The sequence below is a fragment of the Humulus lupulus genome, chromosome 2 (genome assembly GCF_963169125.1).
Source record: "Humulus lupulus chromosome 2, drHumLupu1.1, whole genome shotgun sequence".
NCBI classification, from domain to species: Eukaryota; Viridiplantae; Streptophyta; class Magnoliopsida; order Rosales; family Cannabaceae; genus Humulus; species Humulus lupulus.
The window spans coordinates 175,411,870-175,425,958 of record NC_084794.1 but is presented as its reverse complement, the minus strand read 5'-3'; the positions used below and the strand labels follow the sequence as shown (position 1 = coordinate 175,425,958).

Here is a 14,089-nt window from a genome sequence, read left to right as displayed (position 1 = left end):
AAACAAAACAAGACTCCCTCTTGAGATTTGCTGCAACTTTGTTGTACTTCTATTCAATAATCTGATCTTGATTAAAACGCTCAACCACTTGAACTCCCTTCAATGGCTATCGAGTGTTTGCATCCTCCCGACGCAAGGCTTGTAAAAATCTTCTCCCGAAGACTATAAAAGTTGTGTTCAAATTACAATGTGTATTCACTCATGAACGTGGTATAAACTCACCACAAATACTAAACACTCATTTTTTTTCACAAGATCACGTGAATACTATGATCTTGAATACAAAGAAGGAACTCTCACAAATATTACAATACACTCACAAATTATGCATCAAAGAGTTCACTTTTTCTCACTGCCTTTAGAGCCCTATTTATAGAGTCATTTTTCGTGCTCATAAAGGCTGAGAAAGAATCTCCTAATAAAGGCAAGAATAATTGAAGATATTCTTGATTGATGAAGAATTTCCTTTTTTAGAAGATGTTGATCTGACAGATACGATTTTGGTGGAGACAGCTAATACCTGTGTCGAATCAAAAAGCTCAAGATAGAAATAACAATTAATGACAACAAAGATTTAGTTTCCTGATTTTTATAAACTTGAGCTACACGAAAATATATAGGCAAATATTCCTGAAATGACTTTGAGTAAGTACTGAATATTTGAAAGATATTACTTCCCTTTATAAACAAATTGTGATAAAATACAATTAAATAATGAATGTAAATATTCCACAAATCACAAGAAATGGAAAGTGAATTCTGAAAAGCACAATAAGAGAAACAAAAATTGATCTTTTAATAAAAAAGATATTTCTATAAAATATGTCAATTTTAGGATTTACAATCTCCCCCTTTGGCAATTTTATAGACAAAGCATATCTATTATTAAAAGATCCCTGCAAAACACTAGTGAGTGCTTAAATTCACAAGAGTCACAAAATGACTCCCCCTGCCAAAAATAACCAAAGCATAAGACAAAAAACTGTGAACAAAAACAATGAACAACGACCAAAATAATCAAAGTACCCAAAAATAGAGTTACTCTCTCTCCCCCCTCATTGTCTAAGAAAATGCCAAAGAACAAAGGAAACGAAACCAAAAGAAAGACACAGCTAGTGTTCTTTTACATTTATAAAAAGCAAATAAAAATAAATCGAAAGGAACGGTAACCGTCATGGAGCAGGAGTGGTGGATGCATTGATAATGGCCAACGAAGCAAGAATTTGGCGCTGAGTATCCTCCATGAGAGTGAACCGGTCAGAGAGACTTGTAATTCTTGTCTGGATAGAAGCAAGATCAGTTGGGACAGCAGGAGTGTCAGTCACAACATTGCCAAACCCAGAACCAGCCAGATTAATGCCTTTGACCTTTCGAGCTGTGGACGGAGCATGGTCATCTTTGACAGTGTAGGTAGGACCAACCAAAGGAGAAGTCAAGGTCTCATGGGACTTCTTCAAAGGACGTTGAGAGTCCAAAAGTTTGTAAATGACTTGCGGAAACATCAAGTGTTGACCCTTGCGTTTGGCACCACTCAAGGACATGATTTGATCAAAAATAATAGCAGCAAGATCAATGGTGACTCCAGTCCCAATTTTGAACAATAGAAAAGCCATGTCTTGAGTGATGGTTGAGGAATGAGTGGTAGGCATCCAATTAAACATTTAAAATAGCACCATAATAGTGAGTGAGATCCCAGACTCGTAGAGAGGTGCTTGGTTCCCACACCATAGCTTGACCAACCAACTCAGACAAGACTTGATCATTTGCAAACTCAATAGAATCATCAATCTCAACAGGAACGAGATTGAGGGCCTTAGCAATTTCAGTAGGACTAAACTTATACCAATGCCCCCCAACATACACTTTATGAAACATAAAATAAGACTTGTCTAACAACTCATCATTCAAATTTGCATAAAATTCTTTAACAACCCGAGGCACAAACCCAAACAAAGATCGCAACCAACCCCTTTCCTCTAAAGTAAGTAAGACCCCAAAAACACAATGAGGAGCAAAAAGGAAATTACGCTCACTAATAAAGTGACAATGCTCATAAAATTGCATGTTTTTCTCATTATCATTAAAGCAGAAAGTAAGAGAATGAGCTTTGAAAGAACCTGAGGTACGGACAGGAGCACCTTTTTGTTTAGGGAGTTTGGAAGACAATTCGGGAAATTCCAATGGTGTGGTTCCCTTTGGGTCAGATGCAACAAGAGAAGCTTCTGATGGGTCTTCTTCAGATTCAGTCTCCTCCACCGAATCGTCAAGAGGAACTTCAGGATTTGGCTCGATCAGGGAAGGGTCCAACTCAGGCAGTGAGTCTTCCGTTTCAGGAGGAACATCCTCTGACGAGGTGCAAGGGGGTGGGTTGATTTTTTCCTTCAATTTAAATCGGGATAAAGGAGATGAATCAGAGATGGAGCTGGTACCTTTTGTTGGAGCCACTTTGGCCTTCTTGCCTTTCTTTGTTCCAGCAGCTTTGGTCTTGTGTTTGCCCTTTGCCTTGGGAGTCAAAACATCAGGAGATAACGACGATTCAGAGTCCTGATCAGATGGATCAGACACAACTTCAGTGGAGATTGATTGGGAATGACTTGTAGCCAAGGCAGGTTTGGCTTTTATTTGACCTTCGGAAGAGGCGAGTGGAACCGCGAGGCTTGGTTTGGCTGAGCATCGAGGTTGGTAAAATTAACTCCTTTACTTGAAGCTCCAATTATGGTAGATCCTAATGGACCCAGAAGAGCAAGAACCTTCTTTCTTGCTGTGGTTTTAGGTCGACGACCTGTAGGAGGCGAGACAGCAGGGATTGATGCTGGGACGGGAGGAGTGGGAACTGACTCAGGAACTGTCTCCTGCTGAGACTTCACAGATTTGGAAGATGAACCACGGCCTCGAGTCTTCATGGCTGCTAAGAATGAAACAAGTGAAACACACAAAGAAAAACCTAAGCACTTTGGTTATAAGTGAGAGAGACAAACAAGAAAACAGTGAGTATGAAACAACCAAAGTGAATCCGAATATATAAAGCATTCGATGCACAAATGAGGCAAGTTCCAAAATGGGTAACCGGATTTTATGTGATAAATGCCAAAATATCTCCCTTTTTAAAACAAATTCTTTCACATCTCAAAATTGGAAACTTTTTGAATATTTTAGAATATATTGAGATAAAACAAATAAATTGCATCAAATAATTTTTCAAACCTTTTTTTTTTATAAGTACACAGTCCAAAAACATATTTTATTTTATCATTTTTTTTTAAATCCCAAAAATAGAATGTAAATTGTCATACCATATGTGTCCATGTAAATGTCAAGTCATGTTCAAAAGAAACAAGATAACTATATTTTTCACAAATTAGAGAAATGACTAATAATTCAAATACCAAGTGACCATAATTCGAAAAATATACCAATCACAAAATATATTTTAATCAATTCATTAAATGTATGAGTCTTACAACCATCTTACACAGTCTAGTCAACAGGCATGTGTGTGTGCATGTGTAATCAATTTGGCGTTTCTTTTTGGCCTTTTAAAGCTAGGGTCATTGCCCATATTTTGCAATTGTAGCCTTTTTCAAATTGTAACCATAATGGAGGCTATAACTCTTATATTGATGGTAGCCCTTTACACTGGTAGAGTATCCTTCAATATAATTGCTAATTACCTGGTACCAACTTATTCAATGTCGGCTTTCACATATCAGTATAGGTAGCTCTTTTCCAAAATGGAGCCTGTAAAAGAAACTGGTTGAAGGAATGCTCATACAAACATAATGATTTGATCAAATATAAATTGGATGGTCTATAATTTTTTTTTATTCCTAACAAAGTATAAGACTTATAACGTTCATTTTCTAAAATACAAAAAATATGCTCATCAAATTTCTTCCAAACAGGACAAGAGATTTACACAAACACATATGTAAGGCAAGATAATCAATTTATTGGCAATTTCAAATAAAACGAACCCCCAAGGATTTCCTTAGGGAGTCGAATTTGACCGTGTCTAAAGCTTTAGTATAAATATCTGCAATTTGTTTGTTAGTCTCAACATATTCTAAAATCAATGTTTTGTTTTCAACAAGTTGCCTAATAAAATGATGACGAATGTCAATATGTTTGGTGCAAGAGTGCTGAACAGGATTTTTAGAGATATTAATAGCACTTGTATTATCACAAAAAATGGTTAAAGTTTTAATATCAAACCCATAGTCTGCCAACATTTGTTTCATCCACAAAAGCTGAGTACAACAGCTTCCAGCAGCAATGTACTTAGCTTCGGCTGTTGACAAGGAGATGGAGTTTTGTTTTTTACTATGCCAGGAGACCAAATTGTTTCCTAAGTAAAAATAACCACCACTTGTACTTTTGCGATCATCAGTGTTTCCTGCCCAATCTGCATCACTGTAACACACAAGGTTATAATTTGTTTCTTTGGAGTACCAAATGCCTAATTCAAGAGTACTATTGATGTAACGAATAATTCTTTTTACAGTAGTCACATGAGACTCCATGGGGTTCCCTTGGAAACAAGCGCACACTCCAACACTGTAACTGATGTCAGCACAACTGGCAGTTAAGTATAGGAGACTCCCAATCATACTCCTATAAAAATTTGGATAAACTTTCTTCCCATTCTCATCTTTAGATAATTTAACCGTAGTACCCATTGGAGTTTTAGCAGGTTTAGAAGCATCGAGTCCAAATCTTTTCACTAAATTTCTTGCATACTTTCTTTGTGAAATGAAAATTCCCTCGTCTAACTGCTTCACTTGAAGTCCTAAGAAAAAATTGAGTTCTCCTACCATGCTCATCTCAAACTCTTCCTGCATTTGTTTCACAAATTCCTACACTAGAGAATCATTAGTAGAACCAAACACTATATCATCAACATAAATTTGTGCTATCATAATATTTTCATCAACATTTTTGATGAAAAGTGTTTTGTCTACTCCCCCTCTCTTGTACCCCTTTGAGACCAAAAAATGAGTTAGTCTCTCATACCAAGCCCGTGGGGCTTGTTTCAGCCCATACAAAGCTTTTTGCAATTTAAAAACATGATTAGGATTGTAAGGATCCTCAAACCCTTTGGGTTGTTCCACATAAGCTTCTTCATTCAAAAATCCATTTAAAAAGGCGGATTTTACATCCATTTGGAACAATTTAAAACCAAGAACACATGAAATAGTTAGTAATAATCTTATGGATTCAAGTCTTGCAACATGGGCAAATGTCTCATCAAAATCAATTCCTTCAACTTGAGTGTACCCATGTGCAACTAGTCTAGCTTTATTTCTTATTATGGTCCCAAATTTATCAGTTTTGTTTTTAAATATCCACTTTGTACCTATAACATTAGTATGACTCGGTCTAGGGACAAGGATCCATACCTCATTCCTTGTGAATTGATCTAGCTCTTCTTGCATAGCATTGATCCATGATTCATCATTTAAGGCTTCCTTCACATTTTTTGGTTCCAATGTAGAAGTAAAAAAAATAAATTGAACCAAGTTTACATACCTCTTTCGAGTGACCATATTCTCTTCAAGATTTCCCAAAATAAGATCATAAGGGTGATTCTTTTTTACTCTGGTTGATGGTTCTTTTTGAACGGAGGCAAAGGAAATAACTGAATTTTCCTTCTCTGTTTGTCTAGTTTTTGTTTCGATAGAATCAGCGTCGGATACATCATCAGTGGTTGTTGTTCCCTCTGAAGGTTGTGCTTTCAGATATGTCATTTCTTTATGATGTTGAACATCAATGAACCTGTCAATTTCCTCCTCATGGGAGTACTCAGATAAATCTTTTAAATCATCTACAACCACATTAGCTGATTCCATAATAGTTTGGGTTCTCATATTATAAACACGATAAGCCCTACTATTGGTGGAATATCCAAGAAACACCTCTACATCGCTTTTGGCATCAACTTTGCCCAGATTCTCACGATCTCTAAGAATATAACACAGACACCCAAATACATGAAAATAATTGACATTAGGTTTTCTACTTTTCTAGATTTCATAAGGAGTTTTATTTGTACCTGGATGCAGAAAAACACGATTAATTGTGTAACAAGCTGTATTAATTGCTTCAGCCCACAATTTCTTTGTGAGTTTTTTGCTATTTAGCATAACTCTGGCCATTTCCTGCAAAGTACGATTTTTCCATTCCACTACCCCATTTTGTTCAGGGGTTTTGGGAGCAGGAAATTCATGCAAAATTCCAAAAGATTTACAATATTCATCATAAACAGAATTTTCAGACTCCTTACCATGATCACTTCGTATTCTTACAATCTTTCCAATGTTACAATTTTTTTCAACTCTAAGTCTTGTACATAGTGTTTGAAAATCTTCAAATGTATCTGATTTTTCTCTTAAGAAATCTACCCAAGTAAATCTAGAAAAATCATCCACACATAAAAAAATGTACCTCTTACCATTAATACTTTCAACCTGTATAGGACACATGAGATCCATATGCAATAATTCTAACACATTTGAAGTATTAATATCAGATAATGCTTTATGGGAAATTTTCAACTGTTTTCCCAATTGACATGATTCACACTTACCAAGCGATTCTTTACCCAGCTTGGGTATACCACGGATGAGACCTGCATTAGCAATCTTTTTCAAGCTTTTGAAATTTATATGTCCAAGTTTTTCATGCCACAAGTCAGTATTATTAAAACTTGATGAAGACGCATGACATGTCAATTTTTGTGTGAGTGTATAACAATTATCCAAAGAACGAGAACCTTTCAGAACAATGTCACCATATTGATTTAGAACATTACACTCATCATGCGAAAAATTAACAAGAAAACCTTGGTCACAAATTTGGCTTATGCTAATTAAGTTGGCTTTCAGCCCATCAACAAGAAGCACATTTTTCAATTTCGGTAACCCTTCAATATTTAGAGTACCTTTACCTAAAATATTTCCTGTCATTCCATCCCCAAATGTTACTACTCCACACTTCAAGGATTTGAAGTTGGTAAGTATGTTGGCATTACTTGTCATATGTCTTGAACAATCGCTATCAAAGTACCATGAACTAGATGCATGCATTTTATGACAGGTAAAGGTAGTCAAGCAAACAGAGTTAACTTTCTTGACCCATATTGTTTTTTATTTTGAATTTCTTTTGGTCAAGAATTGATTCATACTACCAAAGTGTTTAATACAATTCTTTTTTAAAAAAATTAACAGAGAAAAACACTAAGGTCTTATGTGTCCTTTCATCCCACAAAAATGACAAAATGGTACAAATTGTCCAATGTTTCTTTTTGGAGAAATTTTCTTTAGTTGTAGATCTGTTGGAACAGATGACAACTTTGTGGTCTCTGCAAAGTTACTTGTTCCTGCAAAACGGTTAGTTGGCACAATAGTCGGATAATTCATGGATTTCACAAAAACCATTTTTCGCGAGAATTCAGATCCATTAGATCCTAATCCACTGTAATCACCAGCCTTTTTTCCTGCAGAGAGAATATCATCCAATATTCCAGATCTAGGATTATGCATTTTGACACATTTTTGCAAAAGATCAATTTCTTTACTCAAAGAATTAATTTCATCATTTTTTGAAGCAATAATCATCTCAAGTTCTTCAATTTTTTCAACAATTTTTTTATTATTGCTAGCCATTAATCGATTCTCAGAGCAAACTTTCAGCCATTGATCATACATTATTTTATAAGACTCTTTTAATGACTCCTCATCTAAGTCAGAATCATCAGAATCAATGTCAGAATTCTCATTATTCTGAACAGAATTATTAAGGCATAACACATCCTTGTAATCAACTGAAGAAAAAACCATACATTTGTGAACAAAGGTTAAGGAAACATTATTTTCCTCCTCATCACTCTGTTCACAGTCTTGATCACTCCACATGGCTGTCATGACTTTCTTTTTCTTTAAGGTATTTGCACACTCAGGTTGAATGTGTCTAAATCCTTCACATTTCCTGCACTAGATACCTTTTTTATTAGTCTCAAAGGGTTTAGAAAAATTACCTTTTGGGTTTTTGGATATGGCCTTTTTGTTTCCCAATTTCTTTATGTATTTTTTGAAATTTTTTTGTCAATAAAGCCATCTCATCATCCTCATCATTCGAACTTTCCTTCTTTTCTTTAGAAGATTTCAAGGCAATAGATTTCTCCTTGATTTCCTATGTCTTACCTTTTTTTCTAATTTTTTGGTTTAGTTCAAAAGTTTGGAGTGAACCCATCAATTCTTCTACTTTTATTTTGTTCAGATCCTTTGCTTCTTCAATTGTAGTTAGCTTCGTCTGAAACCTGTCAGGGAGAACTCTAACAATTTTTTGAACCAAAACATTCTCTTCAAGTTTTTCACCAAGAGCAAAATATTCGTTAGCAATATCTGGCCATTTCTCATAAAATTCAGTGAGGGTTTCATTTTTCATTTATTTTCAAATTTTCAAATTTTGTTGTGAGCATAACAAGCCTAGAGCGCTTGACATCAGCAGTTCCTTCAAATTTAGTTTGAAGGATTTGCCAAGCCTCTTTGGCTGAAACACATGAAGAAATCAATTTAATGTAACCTTCACCAACACCATTAAAAATAGCATGTAATGCTTTATTATTGTAACTGGACAGTTTATCTTCAGCATCAGTCCAATCAAGTTCAGATTTTACCTTAGTTACATCATCGTTTTCTGCTGGAGGAGTCCAACCACTTAAAACAACTCTCCAAGCCTTTTCATCTTGAGATTTGATGAAGGCTCTCATTCTAACTTTCCAATATGGATAGTTTGAATCATTGAGTAAAGGGGGGCGAGTTATGGAGCCTCCTTCTGTGAAAAAAGACATTGCAAGAACAAGAACAACAAACGGAATAAACCAAGATCACACTCAGAAATGAGTGACCCACTCTGATACCAATTGAAAATCTGTTTTTAGGAATTACCAAATTAATTAAACCATGTGAATTAATTAAAGGGCGGAATGGTAATTAAATGTTAAAATAGATTTCAGTTCTGTCTGGACAGAATCTGAACTTGTTACGACAGAAACTGAACACGATAAAAAGACAATGCAAAACAATAAAGAACACAACGAATTTTTACAAGGTTCAGAAACCCTTTCAGATAACCTACTCCTTGGGGCCACGCCCAGAGAATAAAATCAATTAATAAAGAATCACAAGTACAAAATATTGACTTAACCAAAACAAGACTCCCTCTTGAGATTTATCGCAACTTTGTTGTACTTCTATTCAATAATCTGATCTTGATTGAAACGCTCAACCACTTGAACTCCCTTCAATGGCTAGTGAATGCTTGCATCCTCCCGACGCAAGGCTTGTAAAAGTTTTCTCCCGAAGACTATAAAAGTTGTGTTCAAATTACAATGTGTATTCACTCATGAACGTGGTATAAACTCACCACAAATACTAAACACTCATTTTTTTTCACAAGATCACGTGAATACTATGATCTTGAATACAAAAAAGGAACTCTTACAAATATTACAATACACTCACAAATTATGCATCTAAGAGTTTACTTTTTCTCACTGCCTTTAGAGCCCTATTTATAGTAATTTTTCATGCTCATAAAGGCTAAGAAAGAATCTTCTAATAAAGGCAAGAATAATTGAAGATATTCTTGATTGATGAAGAATTGCCTTTTTTAGAAGATGTTGATCCGACATATACGATTTTGATGGAGACAGCTAATACCTGTGTCGGATCAAAAAGCTCAAGATAGAAATAACAATTAATGACAAGAAAGATTTAGTTTCCTGATTTTTATAAACTTGAGCTGCACGAAAATATATAGACAAATATTCCAGAAATGACTTTGAGTAAGTACTGAATATTTGCAAAATATTACTTCCCTTTATAAACAAATTGTGATATAATACAATTAAATAAGAATTGTAAATGTTCCACAAATCACAAGAAATGGAAAGTGAATTCCGAAAAGCACAATAAGGGAAACAAAAATTGATCTTTTAATAAAAAAGATATTTCTATAAAATATGTCAATTTTAGGATTTACATATGTATTAACCAATAACCAATAAACAATGAGAAATAATCATAGTTATCCATATCTTTTAATAATAACTATATCGGAAGAATTTTTTTAATTAAATAAAATGACCATCAATTTAATTTTATATTTTTATAATTTAGATATGAAAATAAAACAATATCATAGTATTAAACTTAAAATTGAATAATATGAAAAATATTATATATATTCATATTTTATTAAATAAAATAGAGTAAAACATAAAAAAAAAAAAAAACTTTTAGTTTCTATTAATATTTTTAGAAATATCTTCTGAAAAAAATCTAGAAATATATAATATATTTAATAATATATAAGTACAATAAAATCATATATAAAAATTAAATAAATAAAGTAATTATTATAAATATCGAGACGCGTATATATTTGTATATATGCAAGGCGCTTATTCATCATCATGGTCATTTTCCCCACTTGAATAATTTTTTCCCGCCCCATTCGGATTGAATAACAATAGGTTATATTGCCATCCTTACTCTTGTTTGGAATATACAAAAAATGTAGATACTTTTTTTTTGAAATATAAAACTTAGATGTTGTATACTTTTATAAAATTTAGAACAAATATAAATATATTAAAAAAGAAAAAGTCACTTATAAAATTTTGGCAAAAATATTTTCCTCAATATTCTTTCTGCTCTTTCTTTATTACAATTTTTTTTGTCGCAATGAAATCTTTATTACAATTTTATTTCTTTGTGAAATCCAAAATAATAATAAAAAAAAAGTTTATGTTTTGATGCATTATCACTAGCACTGAAAGATAATGTTTATATCTTTATGAAATTGAAACATGCATGCGAAGTTTCAGATTTTCTAACATATATATTTCCAAATAAAACCTTAGTAATTTGAATTATCTGAGCTATGTCTGTCACTCAATGCAACTATACAAAATCATCTATCAGTGGCTCATAGAATAGTTTGTATGCTTCAATAACTTCCAAATACCACATTGCCTCTCGATCTGGAAAAGCTGAAAGATCCACCATCTTATGAACCTGATAATTGAGAAACGGTATCACCACTTCAGACTACAATTGACAACCCACATTGTAACAAAAAAGAAAATAAAATACGGAAATACGGAAGCAACTATTTATTTATGACTAAATAAATAAACATCCATACTTCACATATACTGATGTGATAAATAAACTTTCTAAGCATATACATCTTGGTCAGCAATTATTTCGAGAGCGTGATTAATCAAACTAAACTATATAGCTTAAGAGCCTTCAATGAAAAAGTGATTCTAAGATTTGAGTTTCTCTTAAGCAACTTGCATAATTTAAAAATAAAATCAAAAATGTATTTTGCTCAATGAAAGCTTAGAAAGAAACTGTGGTATTATCACCGAACCTTGATCATTGGATGGTCATCCGGACATACAACGTAGCCACCAACCACCATCACATACATTCCAATTCTCCAAGGTCGAACACGAGAGTCTGCAGAGGGAGAGAGTTGGACAAGGCCGGTTCCATCATCAAGGAGCAAGTGATCACCATTGTTAGAGACAGAGACGAGAACACCCTGTAACCAGGCACGTTGGAAGAGAATGCCACCTAGACTCATGGTTTTCTGCAATGACATCTCACGCGCCTTCTTCAGTTGCTCACAAAACACCTTTAGTGCTGCTAAGTCGTAATTCATTTCTCTCTCTCAAAACACAAATGTAAAGTTCCTACCAGCATAAAACAAAACACAAATGCAAAGTTCATAGACCATTTGGTATTACACATACATAGAAAATTTTAATTTCAGTCTTTTTGCACATTTAGAACGCCAAGTAAAATAATTACTAATTCAAATGTTGAAAAGCACAGTCTAAAGTGTACCAGGATGCGTCTTTTGACTACAGCAAGACTTGTTGGCTTTGTGACACAATCTTGTATTGTGCAGTGAGTTTTTCCAAAAATAATATAAAAGTTTTCTTATATTTTTCTTTGCTTCTTTTTGTTAAGGCGAGATTCAGCCACTCTTGGAAAATACAAGTCACTGATAGTTGCAGTGATTTTGAGATCCTATTGTATTGATTATTACATAACAAATTGATGTTCAGATGTCACATGAAATTCATTATGTTATGGAAAGAGAAATGATAAGTTTGAAACAATGATTTAGTCAATTAGACTTCTTCGCTAGGGTGCGTTCTTTTCTTCATGTGCTTTCTAGTCGGAAAATACTTTTTGCAACAAAATTTCTTGAGAACCTGGACATAATTGTTGACAAACTTTGGTTGAATTATCAAATTCTTTCTATTACGGACTTAACAAATCATTTTAGACTAGCTACTTTTGTTTTGAACTCCAATCACAGAAGGACACATCCAATTGAATCAAATTACTGGTTTTGATGTCACAAACCTTCACAGGAAGACCTAAGAATAACAATGTCAAACAAGAATTTATCTCTCTCTCTCTCTCTCTCTCTCTCTATATATATATATATATATACATATATAAATATATAATTGGTTTAATGGTGTAAACAACTTTGTTCAATGTTTGAAAAAAAGTAAATAAATGAAAGAAAAAGAAACCACAAGGAATGCGAATGCAGACCATAAAAGTGAAAATATGAAACATACAAAATGAGAAAAAACCACTCAATTCAAAGAAAGAAGAAAGTAATGGTAATTCAAAAACCAGAATTTTAGTGCTCACAAAACTCATAAAAGCCATTCAAAATCACCATGTATTCAATGAAGCATTTCATCAAACAGTTAGTATATATAATATCTTTGAGTATAGATTTCAACGAAATGAAACCAATTTTATATTTTAAGAAAAAGAAAGAACATACAGAGTTAGTGTTGTAGGCTTAAACCACCAGGAAGATGGTATAGATGGCGATGAAGATGGTCTAGACGGCGGCGGTCTCAACATACAAGTGGTTCCGGCAGTGGGCGAGCTCCCAACACGACAGTGGTCGTGGGAAATCTTGTCACATTACACTCATTCACTCACTCACTCACTCACTCACTTTGGCTTTGCGCTCTATTTTCTTATACTTTTCCCCTTCAAATTTGAGGATCCAAATAGAACTTGTAAAGAACGATCCGACCACTAGTTTATTAACGACAACAACACTTTTACAATCAAAAGACAAAACATCAACCATCAAAGCAAATAACGTTATACAAAGAAGGAACCCCTATAAATCGAGATAAAAACGCAATCATATTTCCTTAATAACAATTGTAGTATTTTCTTTTTTTGAAGAAAAAAAGAGTTTGCTTCGCGCTTTTTGAAAAAAGTTATTCGATTAAGAAATTTTTCACTCAATATCTATGTTGAGTTTGTTAAAAATTTTGTTTATAAATTTTTTAAACTCAAAAATAAAAATATTTTTTTGTTTTATTTTTTTTATTTTTAAAAATAAAAATAATTTTGTTAACTTTTAATTTTATTTTTTGTTTAACATGTTTGGTAAACATATATTTTTTTTAATTTTTATCTTCTAAACTAAAAAATAAAAATATTTTTTGTGATCACTATTTATTATTTTAAAATAAAAAATAAGAAAATTATAGTAAAAAAATATCATATTAATAAATCTCAAATTTCAAAACTCAATATCTATCCATGAGATAACACAATTAATAATGTCTACATAGTAAAATAAAAACGTATGAAGTGATAATTGTCCGAACTTAAAGTAAAGTATTAAACGAGTCATAACAATTAACTAATGTCTTTACTCAATCTCACTATCATTGACTAGCTCTCCATATATGATCAGCAATCTCATCAGGAACATGAAGTATTTCACGTATATGAGTTCTAGAATTACTAAACTCTACACTATCAGTCGAAGCTCCATCTGTGCTTTGTAAAGTAGTAATTTGTACCTCAGAATTTCCTTCACCCTCATCAAAATACACATATGCTTTTGCATTAGTCCTTATAAAATTGTGAATCCCATAACAAGCAATGACAATATACTTTTGTATTCTTAAATCATATGAAGGCATTTGCTTTAGGATTGGAAAGCGAGCCTACAATAC

At 33.2% G+C, this 14,089-nt stretch overlaps 1 protein-coding gene across 2 annotated transcripts; it reads right to left on the bottom strand.

Moving 5' to 3' along the window:
- Nucleotides 1-10,794: 10,794 nt before the first annotated feature.
- Nucleotides 10,795-13,344, bottom strand: LOC133818740 (uncharacterized). Of its 2 annotated transcripts, none has more exons than XM_062251775.1 (3): nt 12,886-13,344; nt 11,440-11,661; nt 10,795-11,078 (listed from the first exon to the last, which is right to left on the bottom strand). In XM_062251775.1, the coding sequence occupies exons 2-3, from the start codon at nt 11,653-11,655 to the stop codon at nt 10,965-10,967; spliced, it is 330 nt and encodes a 109-aa protein (XP_062107759.1). In that variant the 5' UTR covers nt 11,656-11,661; nt 12,886-13,344; the 3' UTR covers nt 10,795-10,964. The 2 variants fall into 2 exon arrangements, with proteins under 2 accessions (XP_062107759.1, XP_062107758.1); XM_062251774.1 differs by having other exon boundaries at nt 11,440-11,764; nt 12,886-13,341.
- Between the last annotated feature and the right edge of the window lie 745 nt (nt 13,345-14,089).

Bases quoted from the DNA above. Each gene is read 5' to 3' on its own strand.
- LOC133818740 (XM_062251774.1), bottom strand. From the start codon at position 11,733: ATGAATTACGACTTAGCAGCACTAAAGGTGTTTTGTGAGCAACTGAAG. The intron at 11,079-11,439 runs GTTCGGTGATAA...CTCAATTATCAG, and splicing joins ATGACCATCCAATGATCAAG to GTTCATAAGATGGTGGATCT.